Source organism: Fusarium sambucinum, chromosome I (genome assembly GCF_050947815.1).
Source record: "Fusarium sambucinum isolate potato_lamoka chromosome I, whole genome shotgun sequence".
Lineage (NCBI taxonomy): Eukaryota > Fungi > Ascomycota > Sordariomycetes > Hypocreales > Nectriaceae > Fusarium > Fusarium sambucinum.
In genome coordinates this window covers 12,017,870-12,042,372 of record NC_139294.1, presented here as the reverse complement: position 1 = coordinate 12,042,372, position 24,503 = coordinate 12,017,870, and the positions used below count along the sequence as shown (strand labels likewise).

The 24,503-nt window shown below is 46.6% G+C and overlaps 10 protein-coding genes across 10 annotated transcripts; 9 read left to right on the top strand and 1 right to left on the bottom strand.

Annotated features, from left to right (window-relative positions):
• Positions 1–3,772: 3,772 nt before the first annotated feature.
• Positions 3,773–5,715, top strand: FSST1_006659 (amino acid permease-domain-containing protein; the record flags this gene model as incomplete). Its single annotated transcript, XM_083233049.1, has 8 exons — positions 3,773–3,926; positions 3,981–4,336; positions 4,386–4,709; positions 4,757–4,860; positions 4,906–4,990; positions 5,043–5,300; positions 5,351–5,469; positions 5,526–5,715. 8 exons carry the CDS (start codon positions 3,773–3,775, stop codon positions 5,713–5,715), a joined length of 1,590 nt encoding a protein of 529 aa, XP_083090089.1.
• A 970-nt stretch (positions 5,716–6,685) lies between these two features.
• Positions 6,686–8,878, top strand: FSST1_006658 (uncharacterized protein; the record flags this gene model as incomplete). Its single annotated transcript, XM_083233048.1, has 1 exon — positions 6,686–8,878. The coding sequence occupies one exon, from the start codon at positions 6,686–6,688 to the stop codon at positions 8,876–8,878; it is 2,193 nt and encodes a 730-aa protein (XP_083090088.1).
• Positions 8,879–9,582: 704 nt separating this feature from the next.
• On the top strand, positions 9,583–10,422 carry FSST1_006657 (TNT domain-containing protein; the record flags this gene model as incomplete). Its single annotated transcript, XM_083233047.1, has 2 exons — positions 9,583–10,051; positions 10,103–10,422. The coding sequence occupies 2 exons, from the start codon at positions 9,583–9,585 to the stop codon at positions 10,420–10,422; spliced, it is 789 nt and encodes a 262-aa protein (XP_083090087.1).
• Positions 10,423–10,717: 295 nt separating this feature from the next.
• On the bottom strand, positions 10,718–11,550 carry FSST1_006656 (uncharacterized protein; the record flags this gene model as incomplete). Its single annotated transcript, XM_083233046.1, has 2 exons — positions 10,718–11,427; positions 11,493–11,550. 2 exons carry the CDS (start codon positions 11,548–11,550, stop codon positions 10,718–10,720), a joined length of 768 nt encoding a protein of 255 aa, XP_083090086.1.
• A 754-nt stretch (positions 11,551–12,304) lies between these two features.
• Positions 12,305–15,526, top strand: FSST1_006655 (CHAT domain-containing protein; the record flags this gene model as incomplete). Its single annotated transcript, XM_083233045.1, has 1 exon — positions 12,305–15,526. One exon carries the CDS (start codon positions 12,305–12,307, stop codon positions 15,524–15,526), a length of 3,222 nt encoding a protein of 1,073 aa, XP_083090085.1.
• A 1,422-nt stretch (positions 15,527–16,948) lies between these two features.
• Positions 16,949–17,772, top strand: FSST1_006654 (uncharacterized protein; the record flags this gene model as incomplete). Its single annotated transcript, XM_083233043.1, has 4 exons — positions 16,949–17,008; positions 17,068–17,190; positions 17,248–17,340; positions 17,398–17,772. 4 exons carry the CDS (start codon positions 16,949–16,951, stop codon positions 17,770–17,772), a joined length of 651 nt encoding a protein of 216 aa, XP_083090084.1.
• Positions 17,773–18,475: 703 nt separating this feature from the next.
• FSST1_006653 (Zn(II)2Cys6 transcription factor) lies at positions 18,476–20,020 on the top strand (the record flags this gene model as incomplete). Its single annotated transcript, XM_083233042.1, has 3 exons — positions 18,476–18,896; positions 18,943–19,211; positions 19,262–20,020. 3 exons carry the CDS (start codon positions 18,476–18,478, stop codon positions 20,018–20,020), a joined length of 1,449 nt encoding a protein of 482 aa, XP_083090083.1.
• Positions 20,021–20,374: 354 nt separating this feature from the next.
• On the top strand, positions 20,375–20,691 carry FSST1_006652 (uncharacterized protein; the record flags this gene model as incomplete). Its single annotated transcript, XM_083233041.1, has 2 exons — positions 20,375–20,530; positions 20,578–20,691. The coding sequence occupies 2 exons, from the start codon at positions 20,375–20,377 to the stop codon at positions 20,689–20,691; spliced, it is 270 nt and encodes an 89-aa protein (XP_083090082.1).
• Positions 20,692–20,741: 50 nt separating this feature from the next.
• FSST1_006651 (uncharacterized protein) lies at positions 20,742–22,250 on the top strand (the record flags this gene model as incomplete). The annotated part of the gene is made up of 4 exons (XM_083233040.1): positions 20,742–20,990; positions 21,038–21,802; positions 21,849–21,953; positions 22,005–22,250. The coding sequence occupies 4 exons, from the start codon at positions 20,742–20,744 to the stop codon at positions 22,248–22,250; spliced, it is 1,365 nt and encodes a 454-aa protein (XP_083090081.1).
• A 462-nt stretch (positions 22,251–22,712) lies between these two features.
• FSST1_006650 (G protein-coupled glucose receptor regulating Gpa2-domain-containing protein) lies at positions 22,713–24,293 on the top strand (the record flags this gene model as incomplete). The annotated part of the gene is made up of 3 exons (XM_083233039.1): positions 22,713–23,273; positions 23,329–23,685; positions 23,733–24,293. 3 exons carry the CDS (start codon positions 22,713–22,715, stop codon positions 24,291–24,293), a joined length of 1,479 nt encoding a protein of 492 aa, XP_083090080.1.
• Between the last annotated feature and the right edge of the window lie 210 nt (positions 24,294–24,503).

Here is a 24,503-nt window from a genome sequence, read left to right as displayed (position 1 = left end):
TGAGGCCAAATATCTTGCGATAAACTTTTATAAGACTCGTTTACTAACTCGATAAGACTATGATCAGCAGCTAAATCCAAATAACTCTAATTTCGATAATCACACGGCTCTCTCTGGACCGTTTTTCACCCTCGGGCTTCGAAACACGGACATCCGAGAACACCGACGTCCGCTTCTATAGGAACTCCACTTCAATGCATATCACAATCTTCCGTTATAGTCAAGATCATCTTAACCTACCTCTATATAATCTTTAAAGTTTTCAGTTAGCAAAATATTCAGGGGAAATGCAAGCTAGTTTAGGTTTAACACTACAAGGCTAAACATTCAACCAGTCTACCCGGAAAGATACAGCTGCGCTTAGTATATTACAGTGGGTAGCACTGTGATAGAGTTTCAATTGTTTAGAGCCGAAGCTATACACCCAAAGGTCGCCTCTGCAGCCTGTGATATAGCAGTGCAATAATTATTTAGTGTATCTACTGGAAGAATAATCTCAGATAACCTTGAGATGTAGCTTTTAAGAAACAGTTAAAAACCAGGAGATCCCTTTCGATATTACAAAAAGGGGATGGATATAGTTGCACTTATAACAACTAAAGCTCATGCCTAGCGGGTGTAGGACAATCCCGTCATAGTGATAATAAGTATTTTGAAGCTTCCTGTTAAAACTCCGAGCAGGTAAGAAAGCTAGAAAGTAACATCTAAGCTACACGAGATGCATGCTTTGTTTGAAGTATAGATTGTTTTCTAGTGGGGATGCGGAGATAAGGTCCCCGATAACGCCGTGTTAAGATTTTCCTGGAACCACTTATCTGTTCATACTACGGCAAACCCTCAACGCTGATCTGAGTCTGCGCGCACCCTGACGTTAACTTTTTTGCAATACTTGGTCACCGATACTCGTATATGCCTTGGTACAAGGAAGGGCAGGGATCGTGTTACAGACACCTTCAAGCTCTACTCTGTTTGCTCAGCAAGCAGGCAAGAGGTCAAACAGCTACTCGGGGTCTGCTAGTGACACATCTGGTGATAAAGATGCCCGCAATGCGTACTTAATAAGACAACACTTTTGACCACACGAACGAGGTCAAACAGCAACGGGTGTTCTCTGGATGCGGCCTCGGGGTCGAAATCCGCCCGACGACCGTCGCCGGCGGGCATACTAACCTCTGCAAGATGTCAGTGTATTATCTACTCCATAACGATTTAAGCAGACATCTAATAAACAATCTGGTTATTCTTAGTTACCTTAATGCCCTTAATAGTCAAGAAAGCATTAGCAATATTAAGTTTAGTAATTCTAATATTATCTTAGTAAGTAAGGATGCCGAGAGGAATATTTTAAGGAAGACAATGTCTTCTCAATATCTAGAACGAAGGGAATACGGTCATCGGAACCGTCAAGAAGTCCAACTCCCGTCAAATGAACAACGCTTGCAGCGTCGCTTTTGATCCACTGCTCAACATGCGACCTCTCGTGAAGCTGGTCGAGGCGGTCGATGGAAGGGCGAGTTACCGAACGCGAAGTCGGGGAAGCCTGGGACAGTGAAGATTGTGCTTCGCTATAAGAATATATGTAACCAATGGCAGATGTAAGGCTCAATGCGTCTTAGCACATGAGAAGACGTGAGTTCCGGGTTTTCTTGAAGATGCAAGCAGCATGTCATAACCCTTTACGTGTTTCGGAACTATTATTGTGAAAAAAGTCTCGGAGACGCTTCTTCGACTCAAGCATCTGTTCTTGATTTGCCTGGCATCCAGTAGCAAAATGCAGCGTTTCCAATGGTATTGGTATCTCCCTCAGTCTTAGCATTTTCTAGTGTTAATCGGTCAATGATTGCATCCAAAAGGTGATTGTTGCTTCTCGTATCGAGTATGTTAGATGCATACTGAGCATCAGTTCCTGATTCCAAACCGATAAATGGTACATATGAAGACCGTAAAGGCTTTGATGTAAGTAATTAGCGGGAAATGTCCCTTTCATCGAGATAGAATTCGAGGAGAGCTACCTTGGAAGGGAATGGATCTCTAGCAGAAGATCTTCGGAGGCGACTTTTCCCTCTCGTCCTGTGCTGCCCATTTCCTCCAGTATCCAGTTTTAACTTCCAATTAACAGCAGTTCGAGTTTTCCAAATGCTTTCATCGCAGGGTAATTGTCTCGTAGCCTTACGAAGTTTAATGTCGAGAGGCATAAAAAGGAAGATATGCCCTAGACATTCCAAAACTCGAACACACGAGAGGCGAATCTCACTCTCACGGTTAAGCCTCGATTTCCATGCTTCGTCGGTACTAATATCGGGCTGACTCGGTTGTTTTTGCTTATTAGCCCGGGTAAGCAGATCCCAACACAGTATTGAGAGTCTGGTTCGCCTGTGCTGCAGTACAACCTTGTCTCTGTGAGATTTTGAAAACATCCACAACACATGTAAAAGAAAGACACTTTGAAATGTCGCAATGTCGACTTTCATTATGTGATTAGAGACCTAGAAACGGGAGATCAGTGTCTATATGTATCACACAGGCGGCGAGGTGACTTACTTCCTGTTCAACAGCTCTGGCAAGCAGATCAGAAAGTGCAAAGTTGTATTCCTCTGCACATGCCATCTCCGATTAATGACTTCCGACTGCGGCTGTAGCTAACAGCAGAACCCATGAGAGGTCTGGGTCTTCTAATTTAGATGGATGCAAAAAGGGAAACTGCGAATCAAAAAACTCAAAGTAAAGTTGTACAAAGGCATGGAGAATGTCTTCAGGGATAGCTTCTGTAACGTCTTCTCGACATTGAGTCTTGTAGAAATTGTTCAAACTTTCAATAGCCTGCTGAGGAATAGTATGAACATGCCCAAAAACCTCGGTCCCAGCCATTTGGATACTGATATCCTGGAGCTTCGGTAAGGAGAGACATGGTCTTGTGTAACCTGAGCATATATCTTCGTGATTCAAATACGTCTGAGGATGAGTATGGCTTTTTGTTGTTGCGGTCGCCGGCACAGCAGGGGCTGATTCTACTCGATGGAAGAGGAATAGGTAGAGATGCATTAGCAACTAAAATAGGATCAAACAGGTCTAGTTACGCCGCCATCACTTTTGATGGCTGCAACAAGGTTCTGTGGCGTTGTGGATAGTTCTGCTACATTAAGACGTATGAAGGATAGGGTAGCAGTGCTCAACAAAGCCATTTTGAAACAGTAATAACATCAATAGTTTCTATCCAACTCCTGTGAAGTCTCTAGTTTTATTTACAGATGCTTTCTTGAACTTCCTCCTCTTGATAAGATCTTGTCGATGGTATGCACTAGCTCGCCACTAAGCCAAGACAGGTTGGTCGGTAGAGAAAAGCCGACGATCTGGGAATTCACATTAGTACGCTATCCCGGGCTAGACTGATCGGGAGAAACGGTAACTTCCGGGAAAAGCTTAACTTGGCTTCCCGGAAGAGAGACAAGGCGTTTGTGTGGCAGCTGTGAAGTGCAAACGATAGCAGGCTAGCTCATCATTGGTGGACACTGTCTTGATGCTATCTTGCCCGCATTCTCGACCAGGATCTAGATTGTAGTCTGGTCTCTTGTCATGTTGCTTTGTGTGTTCGCATTGGGAAATTGGTTATAGATCTTTCCCCTCCTCATTTTCCACTGGGAGCTCTTTTCTTTAAACCATTGTTCCCAAATTGGTTCCTATTTTGCATCTTGGCTTGATTCCTATATTCTCCAACTTATGACCCCGCCACATTCTCAATAACGATAATCTCTACCTCTAGGCTTTACTCGACATGGAATCTTCCAAAGAAGACAACAAGGCTGGGCCAATCTGCTACGATGGGTCCGTCCTCGAGGGCAGCGAGTCTCAGTATGATAGCGACGATGCCTATCTCAAGTCTCTCGGAAAGTCAGCTGAGTTGCATCGCGTCTACAATTTCTGGACATGTCAGTCTCGTGTGATCGGTCCTTAGTCTCGGAGTGATGCTGACAATAGCACAGTATGTGCCTACCAGGTTATGATCAGTGCGACATGGACATGCGTCGTCGTTTTCTATGGAGTCATTTTTGACGTTGGTGGTCCAGCCTCGCTTCTCTACGGCTCCATCATTGTCGCCATCGGCCAGACCCTACTCATGGCCTCACTCGCTGAATACTGTGGCATTTGGCCTACTGCAGGTGGTCAGCAGTTCTACGTCCAAAAGCTCGCTACCGAAAAGTACAGACCATTCCTTTCATACTTTGTTGGATGGTGTCTGCTTTTAGCTGAGACTGCTACTGGCTCTTCATGCGCTTTGAACACCGCCAACATCATTGGGACCATGGTGTCCATCTTTCACCCAAATATTGACTGGAAGGTATTGAGACTCCACCCCTGACTGTGATGCCACATGTTAACATTATAAGCCTTACCAAACCTTTTTGATTTATCTTGGATTGCTGGTTATCCCGTTCTTGATGAACTTGAAGCCTAGTGCACTCCCTTTCTACAGCACCGTCGGCGCCGTTTTCACAATCCTCGGCTTCCTTGGCTGGGCCGTCACTCTGCTCGCCACAGCTCCCAAATCTAGCGCGAAATTTGTATTTACTCAGTTCATCAACAATTCTGGATACACGAACAACGGATGGGTGTTCATACTGAGCTTTTACACCCCTTTGTATGGCCTTTCCGGTACAGATAGCATGATGCATTTGGTTGAGGAGATGAAGAACGCGTCTCAAGATGCACCGGTAAGGCGCTCCACTCCATAAACGTCAAACTCACTGACACTGCGGAGAGAGCCATGGTTTGGTCCATGGTCCTTTCTGGCGTTGCTACTATCGTCACTGATCTCGTCCTGCTGTTCTGCTGCGGCAATTACGCTGAGTATGTGACATCCTTGTAAGTTTCCCAAACCCTCTTACCTTGACTCAAGCTTATGGTTAGGTCACCATATGTCACTTGGTTCTCAGGCGTGGCGGAAAATGAGTACGCCGGAATCTATGTCGCGATAGTCTTCGGCGTGGTAAACGTAAGTCAACCGACCTGACCTTATTATCACCATATCTAACTCTGTTCTCTAGCTGCTTGTTTGTACCGGTATTCTGTCTTCGTGTTCCCGTCTTGGTTGGCGCATGGCAGAGGATAATGCATTCCCATGGTCCCATCGTCTTCTGAAGATCGATCACAAGCTGCAGATCCCTTTGAACTTTATCTATGCAATTATGGTGGTTGAGGTTATTATTGGACTTATTTCTTTAGGCAGTGAATTAGCCTATAACGCCATCGTCAGTGGCGGTGGAGTTTGTTATGCCCTTGCCTACGCGATCCCAGTTACAGTGGTAAGTTCTGTTCATTCGAGCCATCATATAGCTGCTGACTCTTTCAATAGGCTCTTATCAGAGGTCGATCAATTCTCCCCCCTCGCCCTCACTTCGATCTTGGCAGATGGGGATACTTTGTGAACTACATTTCTGTTGCATGGGCCTTACTGACTGTTGTCATCTTCGTGTACGTTATGACTGTCAAGAGCCTCGAACAAGTCGTAATTACTAACTTCTTACTAGCATGCCGCTGTATCTTCCAGTCACAGGTGAGAACATTGGCAATATGAACTGGGCCGCACTCATTGTCGGCGCAACGTTCCTATTTTCTGGTGTTTGGTGGATATTCGCAGCAAGATTTAGATACCTGAAGGATGTCTCTTTTCATACCGAACCGGTTCCCATGGGAGGAGAACAGTCCAGTAGCTCCTGATCCCCGTTGATAAAGGAGTTTGACTGGTGCGGCAGTAATGAAATTGGTGCTTGAAACCATGTGGGTGTAAACCTGCTTCGTCGCGTTCGAATACTGAGACATCAATCTTGTTGTCTGATTTGTTGATTAAAACGTTGGCCAAACACGCGTCAGAAAGACCACCATCGATATTGACGACTTTGAGGGGTGCCATTGAGTTGATGTACGAAATGGGAAAAGAAAGTAAATAGTATCTTATCAACGATGCTCGGTTGGGAGTCCCAAATCTTAAATTCCAAGAAGAATATGCAAAACATAGATGGATTCTTTTATCCTATTTCATTTCAGGTCAATTCATATCATTTGATCTGATCTCTAATTGTTGCCGTGTTTTCGGGAACCGGCTACCGGGTAGGTCAATTATCCGGATATGGTTAGTTCTCCGCCGGCCCCGTCGCGTTCTCCATTGAGACAAGAACTTTCGCGTAGTGGTCATCAGCGACGCGTCTCAAGACACGGACCACCATAGGATCGTCATCATATGGGAGTATTCCAGCATCGAACCCCTAGGGGTACGTGCTGAAAAAAGCTTCAGGTTAACTATGGAACGTAATTGTTCGAAACTGTGCCACAGCAGCTGATGAGGAGCGACGCCACATGGTTCACGCTGTGGCTGAAACGAGTCATGCTTACTGGTTAAACAAAGGGGCAACGACTCGGTCCGTGCCGCTTTGTGTCAGATTGTCAGCATCAGCCTCAGAGCCTGATTTTCTCCCTCGAGAAGGATTTTCACCTGGAAAGAATCACAATTGATGCTCCAATGTCTCCAAGAAGTGTCAATTCCAAGAGTTTCCATCTTAAACACCTCGATTGAGTCTAATTGGCCGCCAAATATTGCTCTGAGTTTCTGCGCGACACCCCTGAAGCTTACGCTCGCTTACGCCTACCTCTCGAACCATAATCCCGCAGGCCGTCGCTTGTGGATGACAGGATGAGACGATCGGCACCAAAGTACTTTTCTGGGTCCTCTCAGGAATACCAAAGCATCGGCCTCACTCGCTTCGAGGATCAGCCTAACATTGCTCCATCGCCTGCAAGCTTCGGCAGAGAGGGCTCATATCTTTCACCCCGGTCTGAGTTTGATTCCCCTCATGTGGATCCCCTGAGCCCTAACCTGCATGACCCATTTACGCCGAGAGGCAGAGACCACAGTCAGGTCGACCTGCTGGCCGCTGACCGAGCACACAATTCGTCGACTGGACTAGGTGTCTACCATCAACTAAGTCCACCGGCAAAACCTCCGAAAGGCCCATGGTGGGAAAGGCTTGTCAAGAATAAGTGGTCCATGGTAGCATGCCTCGTCCTCGGGGCTGCAGCTGCCGTGGGTCACCATATTCTATACTCGCACCTCCACAATCGCATAGCTACAAACCAGCAATGGTGGCTCCGACTGGGTCAATTTCTGGCCTTTGTTGCAAAAGCTAGTTTCGTTGTTGCTGTTTTGACAGCTCACCAGCAAGTCGCCTGGAGCGCTGTGAGCCAAAATAGCTATACCGTCCATGCTATCGACTCTCTTTTCGGCGCGGCCCACAATGCTTTCGAACTCTTTAATAGGGAGGCATGGAAGAAGTCGGCATTCGTCATGGTTCTTGCGATATACATCTGGATGTCCCCAGCTGTAGTCATCTTTACTTCGGCAACACTCAGTGTAGTGACAGATACGAGAGCCGAACATGGAAATTGCCCATCTGTCCGAACCCTCAACTTCAGCAATGACGCCAAGAAAAGCTGGGATGACGATAAAAGAGCTGTAAACGAGACCATGCGTGGCATTTCCCTATCAATGTTTAATCAAGTTATAGCAGACAGGAACTCTCCCTATCATTTCGACTACTGGCTTCAGTCCGCGCCGCCACTTGATTCCATCGCGTCAAGGGTCTTAGCCGGAGGACAGCCGATCCAGAGAGATGAAGTGGCCGATGAGATCTGCGGAGAAGACTGGGACTGCTCCACCACCATTAGCTTTCTTGGACCCGGATACAAGTGCGAGCAACTCGCCAAAGGCACCAACTCAACAATGAAAAGCTTCAAAGATTACAAGACACCCTTCAATCTTACCGAAATGTTGCCCGTGGGAAATGCCAGCTTCTATACCATTGCGGATTTGGGAGAATACAAGGTGAATCAGATCAAAGTCGACGAGAACAACAAACCAGCAATGAAGCCTCCGTTTCCCAAAAACTTGGGTGCTTTGAGAACAGAACCAGTACTTTGGATAGGCTACGTTGAGGTGGATAAAATAGACGAAGCGCATGCAAAGAATCGAAGCATGAAGGGATGGAACACGGACTACACACCAATCATCACAGCCTGTGAGCATTGGGAAATCAACTATACCGTCAATCTGAATTATACCGGTGGTCGTCAATCATACAAAGTCACTAAACGAGATTACAAACAAAAGGTTATCAACACAACATATATCGATGAGTCGTCTGTCGACGATGGAACACTCGACCCGATATTTGCCGAACCCGTGGAGAACTATGTCTTTCCGAAGGATTGGAGATACTACCGCAAGATAACATCGTACCACTCTTTGGGAAAGAAGATCCGCGATCTTCTTCAAGGATCAATCCAGCTACCAGGTCCAATTGCACACTCACCCATCACAACTTCAAAGCTAGTTGCCCGTCCTGAGTCTTTACCTGTTCCCAATTTTGAGGACGCCGTACAAAAACTCTACGAGGATATGCTCATATCCCTTCTCTCAGACCCGTTGCTTCTTGCTGTTGCATGGGCTTCGCACCCAAATGAGCTCTCGGGCCGTGGTCGAGGTGGACCTGATACAGAGTACCCGTGTGTTCGTATGCGCACAGGCAGTTACTTTGCCTACAACTGGGGTGTTCTCGTGGTAGTTTACGCAGCATCGTTTCTCGTCGGGATTGTGGGTGTGGCATATGGCTTGGTAGTTATGTCTCAGGATGGAGTGAAGGAGCTTCGCCAGATGACGTTCTCGTCAATCGCTAAAACAACGCAGAAGATGGATCTGGACCAGAGCGAGAATAGGAAGAGCAGAATACGGGCGGTGGAAGAGCGTCCTGGTAGTGGTATATTCGAGTTCAGGGTGGAGGACTACGATCAGTGGGGTGGTAGAAAAGTACCACGAGTCAGAGAGACCTGACCTGAGGCTGTGAATTGTTTGCTTTAAAATAGTATGTAACTCTAGGCTTAACTTGTTAACTATTGAAAGACTATTCTTCACCTCAGTTCACTTATGAAGCTGGCAAGGCTCTTTTTGCAATGAACTTTCCCAGTATCTACGCTGGCGAAGTTACAAGGGTTAAGTTGTGGTATGCTACGACGCAAGCCACTATATCCCTTCAGAAAGCCACCATTATCCTTCAGCAAGCCACTGCTGCCCGTCAGCAATCCGATTCAACTTGTCAGCTGGCCACATTTATTTAACTAGGGATGTTTCACGACCCGATTAAACCAATTCAGCATTCTAGCCTAAATAGACGAGTGTTATGGAATGCGTCCCTTCATTTGACTTGTCAATCACTCTTGTTAAGTCCTATAAGAGCTAACCCAGTGAGCCATACGAAACTAGTTTACTGTAGATATCACAGCGGAAATTGTTTTGTCCCTTCTTTGCCGATCTCGCTGCTGTTTTACAAGACACACAGGGAAGGTTAGACTTGGCTCGCAAGCCATTGCAATCATATCGGTAGAACATGGCTGCAATGAATCCAGCTGAGTTGAAACGAGAAGTAAACAACTCTGGCACCAAAAGTATAAGAAGGCCATATTCTCCGGATTGAATTAGGATAATATTAGGACAATCTTGACATATTCTCTCTATCACTAGCAAAACCACTACCAAACATGTTGCTTAAATCATTGTTTCTGTCATCTCTTTTTGTTGGCTCTTTCGCCGGGATTTTATTCCAACAACGCCCTTCCCTATCAACTTTAGACGACGACAATGACGTCAACTGCACCAGACAAAGGCCGTCGGGCTGTCATGGCTGCAACGTGAGATGGAACAAGACTTTCGATAAAGAATACATCTGTGGTGATGAACGACTGGGGCCGAAAGCCCTCCCAACGAATTTACCTCTCAGCACATTTGTTGCTGGTTACGATCGCTTTGGAAACAAGTCACCGAATGATTTTCTCGCTGAATGGTGGAATACTACCGAGGTGTGGGACAGTAGGAAGGAGGTATTCCGGGAACATGGATGGAGATTTCCGCCATTAAATGGCTTTGCTTTAGACCAGGATCAAATCCCCATGAAGGCATATATAGACCTCGAGGTCGGCACACTAGTTGATCGTTTTGGTGGGACTGGCGGTATGTATTTGTGATCCATTATTCAGACAAAATTCTGACTGCTTTCTATAGGACGCTTCATCTCTCCTGCGACAGCCCCTTTTGCGCAGAGGGCCCTTCATCCACAGAGTCTTAATACCAGACCAGAGAAGGAGTTTCCCAATGACTATCACGTATATAACGTGACAAAGCCCTTTTCTGTTTTGTCTGGACCCATCAAGCCATGGTTTGGCCAGCCTGGATACGGCATGCAGTTTTTCCTGGGTATTGGTACCACGGTCCAGGATCACATTAACATGACAAACTTGGTGGAAGTAGATCCTTCTAAGTTGCCAACACAAGGGATAGTGCGCTGCTATAGCGAGGATTGCATGGTAGGCGGAGAGCTGTGAGAGTTACTTGCGTTTTCCCATAGTTTTACTGGCAAGATGTACTCATTGTTATGTATTTTTTAGCTGTAAGAGTTTACACTTCAAATCAGTTTCCTGAGCCAATATGACAGTCTTTTAATTAGCATGCGTCTATGTGGGATAATTGTTTCACTACAAGTCTACACAAGACAGGATTATGCTAGTCTCAGACTCTGCTATTATATAAATGCTATTGTTAATACAAAGTGTATAATAGAGGCTAATTAGACTTTACATATGTACTGCTATATATATTTGGCTTTCTGTCTGAAATATCTCAAACGTTTTGGACATTGAGGTCAATAGGTGTGAAGCCGGTGGGATTACCACTAGAAATGTACAGGTAGTACCCATTTCCGGTATCATACTTGTAGTAAAATTGATTGTTCACCTCACCGCCGGGATCAGTGGTACAACCTAAGAAGTTCTCATCGTCATCCGTTGGGCAAGACGCCTTTGGGGCCGTACAAGAAAGCTTGCCATTGCCTATTTCGCAGGTGAGATAGTCAAAGTCTCTGTTAGGGCCAGTGTTGCCATTCTGGCAATATCCAAAGTAAGCTGGGTCTGAAGGCGAATTGGCAGAGCCGTAGTAAGCGCAAACAGAATTTCCAGTGTCCTTGTCTCGTAATCGGCCAGTGTTCGGATCCAGAGTGAGGGTTCGGGTGCGGAGGGTTCCTCTTTGTGGGTTGAATAGCATGACACTGCCATCTTGATCAACGCCCTGAAGGGGGGCGCCATTCACAGAGCCGCCATTAGCAACAATGGTGAAGGTCGGCGTTGCTAAGGGAGCTGTAGTGGTCACTTCTGCAGTTGTCGTCGATTCGGCCTCGGGTGCGGTGGTGGTGATTGCGGTGGTGGTGTCCACAGCGATTGTGGTTGCGACAGTATCGGTAAGTGTCTCTGAAGACACCGCAGAGGTTTCCCCTACCGTTGTTGTAGGAGACTGCGTTGTTGAATCAACCAAAGTAGAAGTCACCGCATCCGTAGCTGAAGAGAAACTATTGTCAGCCAACTCCGAAACTATTCTCCTTGGCACCCTTGTTGCAACTCACTTCGAGGCTTACAGGGACCAGCAAGGGCTGAGTCAAACCCGAAAAGGCCAATAGTCATAAGGAAAGCAAAAGACCGCATCTTGAGCAGCGACAGAAATACACAAACGAATGACTTGGGTAGGTAAGTTGCAAAGAGATGAAATAAACAAAGATGGATCGAAAGAGTTGATTTTAAGGTGCCCTCATCAACAGGCAGGTCACGACATGTAATTTCCCCTGAATCAATAGTTTGTCCCTAGGTTAATGGGGAACTTGGTACCTGGAATCAATTGGCTGCCGCTAGTGCAAACGCAAGAATGATTGGACTGATGGTGCTAGGGTTCCTCTAGAAATAGGACTAGGTTACGTTAGTTTAGCTTTTTCTCCAAACGGTTGATTGCTAGCCACGGGTGATCATAACGATAAAGCGTTATGGTGACATTAGCGATAATTTCACTATCCTAAACTTATCGTAGTAGATACAAGGTCCTACTCAGCAGCTTGTATCAATTATGTATTCCAGATTTTATATTTGGCTGCATGTCACTTGTGATTGTGCAACCCTTCAGTCCTGATTCTTTACCCCGCTTTCAAACCGAAAGCAACTGTCAAGGTGAGGAATGAAAGCATAGCTATTGGTCAAGGTAGCGCGATTAATATCTCCAAGTTGATGTTGCTTCGTCCATCTCACTTTCCGTTGATGATACCCAATGTTACCTGACTGAGGTGACGGTGCTTATCAATCGGATACTCCCCCGTGACGATACAGATAACACTTTTCTCTACGCAGCGCAATTGAACGGAAGGGACGTGCTGGGGTCTCGATTGGCATGATGACTGACATTGACGAGGCTGTCGAACAAGCGAAGAAGTTGATCAGCACCAATCCGACAGATGTCAAATACTTAAAAGAACTTGGCAACCTTCTCAATGACAGATATGTTAGCACCGGTATGATTGAAGATCTGGATGAATCCATTCTTGTGACGAAGCAAGCTATCAATACGATAACAAACGACGATGTCGACTTGGCAGACTGCTCAAATACCCTCAGTTACCGGCTTCAAGATAGATTCTTGATGACGGAAGACATCGCAGACCTTGAGGAGGCCATGCGAATGGCACAAAAAGCAGTCGAGTTAACGACCACGGCACATTCCGCTAATGCCAAGTATCTGAGCAATCTCGCCGCATCATTCAAGATCAGGTTCTCTGTTACGGGAGATCTAAAGGATATGGAAGACGGTATAGCCATGGCACGAAAGGCCGTTTCTGTGACGACAAGCAGTGACCTAGAACTACCAAAGTGGCTAAATAATCTCGGAAATCATCTCAGCAACAGACACCTGGTCACAGGTTCTTTGGAAGACCTTGAAGAGTCAATCAACTTGAATCGACGTGCCATCGATACGACATCAGACACAAAGTTGCGCGGGCTATTCTTGAACAACTTGTCAGCCAAGTTGGATCTCAAGGCCGAAGCTACTGGTAATTCGAACACATACGAGGAGGCCATACAACTCGCAAGAACAGCTCTCGCCCTGACCCCAGATGGTCATCCAGATCAGGCAAAATGGCTAAATAACCTCTCAGCCCATCTGATCGAAAGGTTCCACAGATTATGGGATCTGAGCGACTTGCAGAATGCCATCAATTCTGCAAGCAAAGCGGCAGATCTGACACCGAATGGGCCTACAAAGGCTCTATATCTTGCAGCGGTCGTAGATGGCCTAATTCACAGATACGAAAAGATGGGTTCATTGACAGATCTTGAAGAAGCTATTCGCATTACTGAGATGGCTATTGGAATGCTTCCCATTCATCATTCACGAAGGCCACGGATCGTCTCTATCCTCGCGGATATTCTTAAAAACAGATACTTAAGGCATCAAAAGATACAGGATCTCGACAGAGCAATAGAATTATCCAGAGAGGCTGTTGATGCAACGCCTGACAACCAGCCCTTCAAAGCGGCCTATCTAGATAGGCTTGCAGTGCAATTGTGCCTCAGATCATCTAGGTCTCGGACAGACCCTAACCTCTGGAAAGATTTGGAAGAGTCAATACAACTGGAGAAAACTGCAATTGCCATCACCGCCAAGAACCGCCCAACTTGGTGCCCAAAGAATAATCTACAGTCCATGCTCGTCATAAAGTGGGCTCTGACAAAACAAAATGCAATTCTCGATGAATGTGCTCGACTACAACGGGAAGCCCTCGAGGAAATCCCAGGAGACCATCAGTACCGCTCAGAAATGCTCAACACGTTAGGTTATCGTCTCAGAGACGGAGCAAAGAACGATTCAGACCTTGGAAAAGCTTCAGAGTGTTTTCTCGAGGCACTGCAGAACAAAAATGCTCCTGCGATAAGCCGAGTGAGAGCTGGCTCGGCTCTACTCCAGTGTTGCCCTGATAAACAAAAGGCTTACGAGGCTGCGCAAGTCATCATGGGTCTTCTACCCCACTTGATCACGAGATCTCATGAGACCTCAGATAAACAGCATGCTGCGGGCCAGAGAGCTGGCATGGCCTGTAGTGGAGCTGCTGCAGCTTTGAAAGCGGATAGACCGGCGTTTGAGGCGCTTCAAGTACTTGAGCTAGGGCGCGGCGTCCTTGCAAAGTATAGTGAAGAAATGTTGCTGGGTCCTGTCAAATTAGGTCGTCTGTCTCCTAAACAAGCAAAGACTTATACCCATCTTCGCGACGAGTTGCAGCTTTCAAATACTCTTAGCCAAGGAAATTCTCTCCAGGATCACATCAATCAGCTCAATAAGCGTTACAGTGCGGCAGAAGAGCTCGAGGAGTTGATTGGTGAGATCCGAAAGTTACCTGGGTTTGAGGACCTCTGGACTGCACCGACAGAAGCAGAGACACTTCAGGCCGCTAAATATGGTCCAGTGGTCGTCATCAATATTAGTCACGCTCGATGCGATGCGATCATTATTGAGAAGCATCAAATTAGATCCTTGGCGCTTCTCAATGTTGCAGATGGACTCGCCAAGTTCGCTCGGAAGGGTGACTTTGGCAGTACGAAGGTCCTAGAATGGATTTGGGACAAGATCACCCAGCCAGTCTTGGATGCTCTTGGTTACACTCAACCTCCTGGGGACGATGCTTGGCCCCACGTATGGTGGATACCAACAGCATCGTTAACTCTTTTCCCGCTGCATGCTTCAGGGTATCTCCGTCGAGAGACGTCTGAAACCGTCATTGATAGGGTAGTTTCGTCCTACGCTTCTTCCATCAGGGCTATCATACGTGGCCGCGAGAAGCCTCTTTCATTACAGTTGTCTACCACAGTCACACAGCGAGCCTTACTTGTAGGCATGCAATATACTCCAGGCATTGGACCATTGCCCTTTGCAGATAAGGAAGTGGACATCGTACAGGAGCTTTGCAAGTCACTCGGGCTAGAAACTACTCGACCGGGACTGCGGAAAGAATATGTTTCTAGAGATCTGCTACATTGCAAAGTATTTCACTTTGCAGGTCACGGCTACACCGATGAACAAGATCCCTCCAACAGTCATCTACTCTTGGAAGACTGGAAAGACAATGTTTTCTCTGTCGGTGATTTGCAACGAATGAATCTACGCGAACAAGAACCATTTCTCGCGTATCTTTCTGCCTGTGGCACTGGGCAAATGAAGCAGTACGATCTAGTTGACGAGAGTATTCATTTGATCAGCGCGTACCAATTGGCTGGCTTTCGTCATGTTATCGGTACGCTGTGGAAGGTAAGTGATCAATGTTGTGTAGATATAGCTCGGACTACATATGAGAGCATGAAGGACTCGGGGTTGACTGATGAGGGTGTTAGCTGGGGGTTACATCGGGCGAGTATGGAGCTTCGTGATAAATGGGTCAAGGAGCAGAACAAAGGGGGAAGCTCCTCACGAAAAGGAGTTGTGGTCGTTAGAAATGACAAGAGTAATATTTCCGGGGACAAGGAGCGATGTAACGATGAGAATGGCAGGGATATAGTGGCTGTGGAAGATGAAGATGAAGATGGAGAGCAGGTGCAGTGGGCACCTTACGTTCACTTTGGTGTATGAAGATTATAGTTTCATGATGAGTAGTACAAGTCATCGTCTGACCTACCTTGAACACAAACCTTGCAGTTTGCCTTACCAAGACCCGTTATTACATTCCCATTGTCTTGAGAGAATCTTTGATTTGAATATTGTTAAAAATTTGATTTGCGCGGACAGATTAACCTTTGTTGAAAACCTGAGGAAATTGAGAAGGCCTTGGCGAAAGCTTAAGTGATCATGAAAACCACTACATTCCCATCTCGTGTGTTGCTGTGAGAGACAAACAGGAGATGCGTCTTCCCGAGTTTTCATAATATCCCTTCTATTCTTCTCCTTACAATATTTCATTCTAAATTTTGTATCCTAGCCTCGAGCCAGGATTTGGATCTGCAGTCAGCTGGGCCTTTGTGGTAACCGCAAAGCCAGGTGGACAGCTTGGCGGGTGGGAACATACCCAGTTAATTGCATGTACTTGTCAGATTTATCAAATTTACTTATTGATGTTTTTACTACCCTAAACATCTTGATTAACTGCCAAGTTAAACAGGTTATTCTATCGGTTTATCTCTAGCATTACCGCTTGAATACTGTATCCATTTCCATCTGAACTTGAGGTTTTTGCGAAAGGCTACCAGATATGCAGTTGAGATTTACGGCAAAGTTTAAACAAACAGTAGCTTATGCAATTATTTTTATTTTTAGAACAGTAGGCAACTCATTTGTTAAACAATAGGGCTATGTAAATTGTATCTATTAGACTTTGAGGACTACCTACATCAAATGTCACCCAGGGTAGGATCCGGTGAGCGTTTTTAATTAACCAAGCTGCCAAGTAGCCTTCTACGTGACAGCAAGTTTCTTTTCTCCACTAACTAATCACGGGGCTCCGCATTTGCTGACAAGTAACTAAATACCCCGGGAACTGACCCATATTCGGTATAAGACGACGCGGATTAATATTCCGCAGCCACCAATGAGAAATCTCCGTTTCACAGCCCTAATTAGCCTCGGGTAATTCTTATCTCCAATAAGCATAGCCCATACTTTAGAAGGATCAAGATGCTTCCGAAGGATCAATGTGCTAAGCCCCAAGATGGGGGTGCAGGGGATTCGTTTTGTCCATTTACGAGTTCGCCAAGTAGAAAGGAAGCTTACTGTAAGGCTAGGAAATATGCGAGGGATTCATCCTATGAATACAACCTCAATACGAAGTATGCGAGCGACCTAGAGTCCTTGGCTTGCCTTAGTCTTAGGCACTTTGGTTACCGATATACACAGGAAAGGAAGGTGCTGGTGAGATAATCTGAAATCAGAGACCTGAGAAAACTATAAAGACCACAGCCTGTCTCCCTTTGGTTTGCATTCGACAGCTCACTCGACAACACAATCCTCAACCACTAGTCTTCTACTTCAAACTTTTCTACAACTCAACAAATACTCAAGATGAAGACTGTCACCTCCCTCGTTCTTTCCTGCGCTGCTGCAGTGACTGTCTCTGCTGTTGTAAGTCCTGCGCTACAATCATAAAAAAGACAATCAACAGTTTGCTGACTCTCTTCCAGGCTCTTCCCGAGGGTGTTCAGGTGGTCTCTGCCCCTATGGAGGGTTACAAAGTTGTTCCTATGCAATGGAAGGGTGTTGTCAAGGAGGGAGAGGCTCCTGTTTCTCTGAATGGTACTATTGAGGTAAGACATCTGCCAACACTCTTAGCTGTCTGTAACTATACTAACACCAAGTCTCAGTCGGTCATCGCTCAGATCCAGGAGATCAACCCGGAGTTCGAGTTGGTGGACGAGGAGCCCGAGGCCTCATCCGAACTTGAAGCACGCAGCCAAGTAAGATATATCTTGATTTCTATTCCCTTAAGCGACATATTCTAACCAATAACCTAGTCTAACATCATTTGCAATGTTGGTGGTAACGGCGGCAATGTCGACGTGGTAGCGGCCCGACGTGAGCAAAGGTACCTTCGCTCCTTGGGTAACAGTGTCTGCGGTGTTAACGGTGGGCCTGGCACCTGTGCACGCATCTCTTGTTCTTATGGCGATGCTATCTGGCTTTGCAACGACAACCCCCACTACATCCAGCCCAGGTGCAGCTACTTGGCTGACTATGTTGACAACATCATTGCGCGATGTGCAACAACAACCAACAGCCCTCCTTGCACAGTCAGGCCTTGCCCTCCTAGCTGGAGCGCCCAGTTCGTTCGAGGACAGCAGTTCGACACTGACAGGTACAACGTCATTGTTGGCCGAAGCAACTGCTAGTTTGTTGATCGGTCACATCATGGTTAACTATGATGAACATTGCATTGCAACCTCGTGTTAACGCGGGGAGGCAAGACTCGGACCTCAATAATAGGACACTTTGAGCTATTAGACTAGATTACATTCTTCCTAGGCACTTTCAGGCCTCTTGTCAATTAACATCTTAAACTTCTCAACTATTCATAAAGTAGCGCGTTGATATGGCAGTAGAGGATAAACCTGAAGTTGACGAGTAGGTGCGGTATGCACTATATACTCATACTCACTTTAGTGAATAAAGATGAGTCTGTAATAATGATATTTTATTCATTTAGAAAGATCTCTACTAGTAGGAACACATACTCGAGATATCTCTACTATTAGAAACAAATACTACGTTTAGAGATCTTCTGTATCCGTCGGCTCAGTATTGACCTCAGGCGTGGGGAATTGATCTTCGTTACATAAACACTAAAGTTAAGACCACGAAAATGAAACTCCAGGATGCATGCAATGAAGCAGAATTCCAAGGCTGTACAGAATTTATGAAGTGATTGTCATTTGATACAAGTTATCGCAGTAGCTGAAACTAGTGAGTGAGAGACATCTTCGCCCCGCATCATTCCGGGTAACTAACAAGCTTTCTGCTACCTTTGACCGCCTCAACCGGTACCAACTTCAAGAATGCCATTATCATTTCTACTGTCATTCTAAATCTGTGATAATGCCACGCTCAAGAAACGGGTGCACAACATGCAAACGGCGACATCGTAAGTGCGACGAGACTAAACCAGCATGTCTGCAATGCCAGAATCACAACCTCCAATGCGACGGATACGCTATAAAATTGCAGTGGGATGTTGGGGTCGCCTCCAGAGGTCGGCTTACCGGGGCTTCGGTTCCTGTGTTACTCGACGGAGGTATTCAGTCAGAGTCCAAGGAGAAGGAAATCGAGACGGATAATTCTGAAGTGTCCTTTGATCAGTTTCAAACCACTCAATTGTTAGCTGTGACAGAGGAATCCATTGACTATCTATCAGACTACCAAAATTCGCCACTGGATTTAGAACCTTATTCCGTTACCAACACAGAATCCGACTGGTTTCAGTTGAGAAGTCTGGAAGAACAAGAACTACTCGAGAAGTGTAAGTCAAACTAATTAAAAAACCCAAGTTAAGCTAATTATCTCAGTTTTTCAACGGACTGTCTTTTTGTTGTATTCCACTTCTACAGATGATCCATTCTGCCAAGAACTCAAACGACTCGCCCTCCAGAATGAGCCACTCTACCTCAGCCTTATAGCTACATATTTGTACATCTCAAGTCCCCGGAATCCGCCACCGTTGTTCCACGAATTGTGCGATCAGAGTCTTCGTCTTTTCCGGGAACAGCTGAGTGGGTATAACGGGACTCTGGACTCTGGATTAATTAACGCGGGGACGTTTTTATGTACGCTCCATGTGAGTATGTCCGGCAATGGCTAGAAAGAAGGGTGCTAAAGATGTAATAGCTATTCCAGGGCATCCCATGGACTAATCACCTAAAACACATGATGTGGGTATACGGCCTTTTCCCTGGCGCCGAAAATGCACATCGCATAGCAGAAATGGGACATCGCTTCTCTCTAGAGGCAATCGCCACAATGGATATACCTACTTTCGTCAGAGGCCGTGATACGCCCACGCTTGGTATCTGGGGTTATCTCAGGGCTGGACAAGCAGCCACACCAGAAGGTCTGGTTGGTGGAGTGGAGAGTATTTCTGGTATCCCTCGCAGTCTACTCGATATAATCGCTCGTATCGGGATTCCGACAGCGGAGGAGGAATTTGCCGCGTGGCCAGGGCATGAAGGTTCTGTTCCGCACTGTCACCTTTGGGAAGCCTTTCGTCTAGCTGGCATTCTACTGAGTCGTCGTCAAAATCACATCAGCCATTCATCGCCGACGAACGAAGTACTTGTCTGTCGGTTGGTAGCAACACTAGATGCCCTGTACGAAACGCGTCATCGAGAAGAGTACCGGCACATCCTGGCCACCAACAGTATTTTGTATCCCTACACAGCAGCTCGTCTTGAAGTATCGATACTCAGACAAAAACCATCTTGGGTAAAAGCGCTGCGCAAATATCCAGAACTCTGCGACGCATACCGCGACACACCAAATGCGGTAATTCTCGAAGAAATTCTAGACAAAGCAATGGACACGGGCGATAACGATGTTGATCTCGATAAACAAGCTCAACAACGCGGCGTTGAACTCTCCTTGTTTTAACACCATTCCACTTTAGGATGGTCGACACGCACCAATGGGAATCGTCGAGGCTTATCTCCAACTTGAAAACTAGATACCCTCCTGTGGGTGGACCTACTTGATCAGCTCTAGTTCCGGGGTTTAGTTGGGGTTTACCCCGCAAAATACCGATGTTTGGGGAGATCCGTTCAGGGTTTGTGTCTTGAAAGATAACCTCTATCGGTCATGCCGGTTACGGCATGATATGGATCGTTGCTATAAAGTCTAGACATCCTCCAGGAGTATACTCTGTCTAGCAATGACTATTTCTTCCCTAGATTGATAGGACTTACATCATCGTCACGGTTCTCTATTTTCCTCATAGTCGCCACCAGGATGGACAGCGAGTTAAGCTTCCCACCAGGGACATCACGTCTTCTAAGTAAGTACCATCTCAATCCTCACAACATTAACATCTCTGATCAATGGAGTCCAGGTCACTCTGAAATCGTTCTTGTACCGACACCCTCACAAGACCCCAACGATCCTCTCGTTAGTCACCCGTGCCTCACCCAAGACTCGTAATAACAAAAGAAAAGAACTGGAGCAAACTACGAAAAGCATGGAACTTCACCCTCGTCCTTGCCGTCACCGTGGCATTCTTCTCGGCGTACGTAAACCCAATATTCCCGATACCACATGTGTACTCATAGTCACCAGAATTGTCATGCAGATCGTCCTCTGGCAACAAATGATAGTCGACATGGATGTAACCTACGATGAGCTCAACTACGGTGTCGCCTTCAACGCTGCAGGGTTATCACTGGGAAGTTTTCTCTTCATCCCCCTCGCCAGGAAATACGGCTCCCGACCATGCTACATTTTTTCCACCGGTCTCATGGCTGGGGTGTCATGGTGGAGTGGCTACATGCATACTGTCGAGGAGATGTACATCACGAATTTCTTATCAGGTCTTGCCGGGTCTGTCAACGAGACCATCTCGGAGATCACAGTAAGTAGAACATCTAATACGCATAAACAGACACTGACAAGGTGTAGATCGCAGATCTCTTTTTCGTACACCAGCGCGGTACTGCAAATGGCTTATACATCATCGCTGTGATGTTTGGTCAATTTGTTTGTCCTTCTTTTGTCGGCTTTCAAGCCGAAGCCCAAAATTGGCGATGGACTTATTATACCACAGGAATTGTGCTGAGTGTTTTGTTCTTTCTATTTGTCTTTTGCTTTGAAGAGACTAAGTACATACCTGTGTCAATCGGACACACACGAAATGGTTCCAGCCAGCATGGTACCTCTAAAACGCCATCCGACTTACCAGAATGCTCAAAAAATGACAATACTATTACGGGGCATCTTCACGACTCCGAAGTAGTTTCTGACGACCAACCAAACAAGCTCTCTTATCGACAAAGGATACGCCTCATCACTCGCACTGATGAGCCCTTGTGGAGGAACTACTTAGTACCACTCAAGATGTTCCTCTTTCCACACGTCATATTCTCGGCTCTTCAAGTCGCCAGCTGTGTGGCCTTTCTTATCTTGCTCACCACGACTATCTCGATGGTCTTTGCCGCTCCCCCATACAACTTCAACACAGCCGGTGTTGGGTTGATGTCACTAGGTCCGTTTGTTGGAAACATGTTTGGTAGTATTTACGGTGGTTTGCTCGGAGATTGGGTCGTTGTCAAAATGGCCAAACGAAACAAAGGCATATTTGAACCGGAGATGCGCTTGTATATCCTTCTTCTCCCTGCTTTGCTCATGGGAGGTGGATTGATACTCTTTGGAGTTTCTGCTGATAAGGTATGCTTTTCCTTTACAGTATTGGAGTGATTGCTAACAGGTGTAGGGTTGGCACTGGATCTACCCAAGCATTGGCGGTGCACTGTTTGGCTTCGGGATGGCATCCATGGTTGATATCTCATGCACAATTGTTATCGACATTTACCAAAGTGTAAGTCTATCCACTAATTGGCCTGTTGCCGGTTTCTAACAATGAGACCAGCTCACTGCTGAGGCATTCATCTCGGTAACCTTCATCCGCAATCTTCCCTCTATTGGCGTTCCGTTTGGCATTGTCGGTTGGACAGAGTCTATTGGCGTCACTAAGTTGTATATCATCAGTGGATGTGTGGCCACACTTGTTTGTCTATTGTTTATTCCTTGTATTATTTGGGGGCGACGCATTCGACAGAATAGGTGGCCGATGTATGAGTCTGTAGTAGAACTGAAGGGTGCATCTAGACACTAATTGAAGATGGCGTCAATATTAAACGCAGTCCATTGTCAGCACTCGTGCAAATTAACTAATTCTAGCATTTACAGGTTCCTCAACATGTTTTGATGGTCTCTGTACTTGCCAATATGGTTTTGGGGGGGGGGGGCATGTTGTGTTCTACGGTAATGGCAGTGCCTGCCAGCTGCACCAGAACCAAGACCTTTTTCATTAAACAAATTGCCAACGCACCTTTATTTATGCAACAGTAGAGAACAGAGATGGAGAATGCATTTCATAAGTAATAGCAACCAGTTACCCCGCACTTAATTCGTCTCGCGTTCTCCAGAACAAACGCGTCCTCTTTATGCTCCGCCCGTGATTCATAGCGCATCTCACTCACGGCGCAGCACCACTCTATTTACTCCGACAATCTCATCATCTACAACTTCATTCTCTCACCTTCACTCCTTATCATCTGCCTCTGTCGCAGCCGTCATGTTTTCGAACCTCCATCCTCCCGTGGCTACAGCGGCGCCGCATATGTTCTCACACCTGGTCTCCAACACGGGCGCCATGCCTGATCAGAACGAAGCGCATCCTCACCTTCAGCTTCTTGAAGACAACCTTCCGGAGACAACAATCACTGGCTCAGTCCCCATCATCACCGCTGAAGTGATGGAAGCGCTTCCCGAAGCCGACCGCCCGACCCAATACGGCCTTTTGGCTTCCGACATCGCAGCTGGGCCATCGCAGTCTGTCAATCCCCACGAGATACTGAAGTCTCGAATCTTCTACAACGTGGCCGACCCTACAAGCACCTTTCTTTGTGGCAGCCAAGGCTCAGGCAAGAGTCATACTCTCAGTACCATTCTTGAGAATTGCCTTCTGCCTTGCACAGCGAACAAACTCCCACGACCGCTCTCTGGGCTCGTATTTCACTACGATACCTTCATTTCCGACACTGGAGGTATGCCCTGTGAAGCCGCGTACCTCTCCAGTCACCAGGGAGTGAGTGTGCGAGTGCTCTGCGCGCCGTCAAACTATTTCAACATCAAGGTATTCTCTCTCCCCGTTTCTCAACTACAACACACCCGCTCACTCATTTGTACAGCGTATCTACGGTGGCCTCCCCAATGTGGCTGTCGAGAGACTGCGAATCAACCAAGCCGACTTGAACACCCAACGAATGCTAGATTTGATGGCGGTGAGCTCTGTCAAAGGAGGCAGCCTTCCCCTGTACCTTCACGTCGTAAGTCGCATTTTGCGCGACATGAGAATCAAGCAACAATCGAACAACTCGACGTTCGACTACGCCACCTTTAAATTCCTGGTCAGCCGTGAAGATTTGAAAGAAGGCCAGATGGTCCCGTTGCAACAGCGACTGGAAACTCTCGAGAGCTTCATGGTTCCTGCTCAAACCTCTGCCAAGTTCAAAAACATGGGTCAAGGAATCAGTTGGGCGCTCAAGGCATGTTCACATCACAGTTTGAAACATCATTCTAACAAATCAATCAGGCTGGCCAACTCACCATCGTCGACCTCTCCTGTCCTTGCGTCACCGCCGAAGCTGCATGTTCGCTTTTCAACATTTGTCTTAGCCTCTTCCTCGAACAGCGGGCCACTGTCGGTCGCATCGTGGCTCTCGACGAGGCTCACAAATACATGACGGATAGTTGCGACAGCCAGACTCTGACAGAGTCACTGCTCTCGGTGATCCGCCTGCAGCGCCATCTTGGCACACGAGTTATTCTGTCGACACAAGAGCCCACGATTTCATCCAAACTCCTCGACCTTTGCTCCACCGTCATTGTGCATCGCTTCACGTCGCCCGCTTGGTTCATTGTTTTGCAGAAGCATTTGGCTGGTGTGGGTACCGATGCCTCGGACCTCATGTCACACATTGTCGACCTGAAAACTGGCGAGGCGCTCTTATTCTGCCCTAGTGCCATGGTGAGTGTTTCTCGCTCACATGTTTCGGACGAGATCGTGTTCCGCAGACTTGCGAACAGTCGCATGAAGATTCGCGTGCGACAGAGAGTCACTGCGGATGGTGGGAGGAGTATCATGGCGAACTGATCGGTGGGTCGCTATTTTGTCGGAGAAGAGAGAAATGGGAGGGTCTTGTCTACCTCCACTGGTTCATGGTCATGTTTGGTAATGTCTCTGAGATCGTCACCAGTGTATCTTATCGTCTGGGTTGTTATCTGTCGTTATCATTGTCTGTCTAAACCGGATATACCCACACAGGTTCGCCGATGTGGGGTAGTCACAATATGGGTCGGGTCG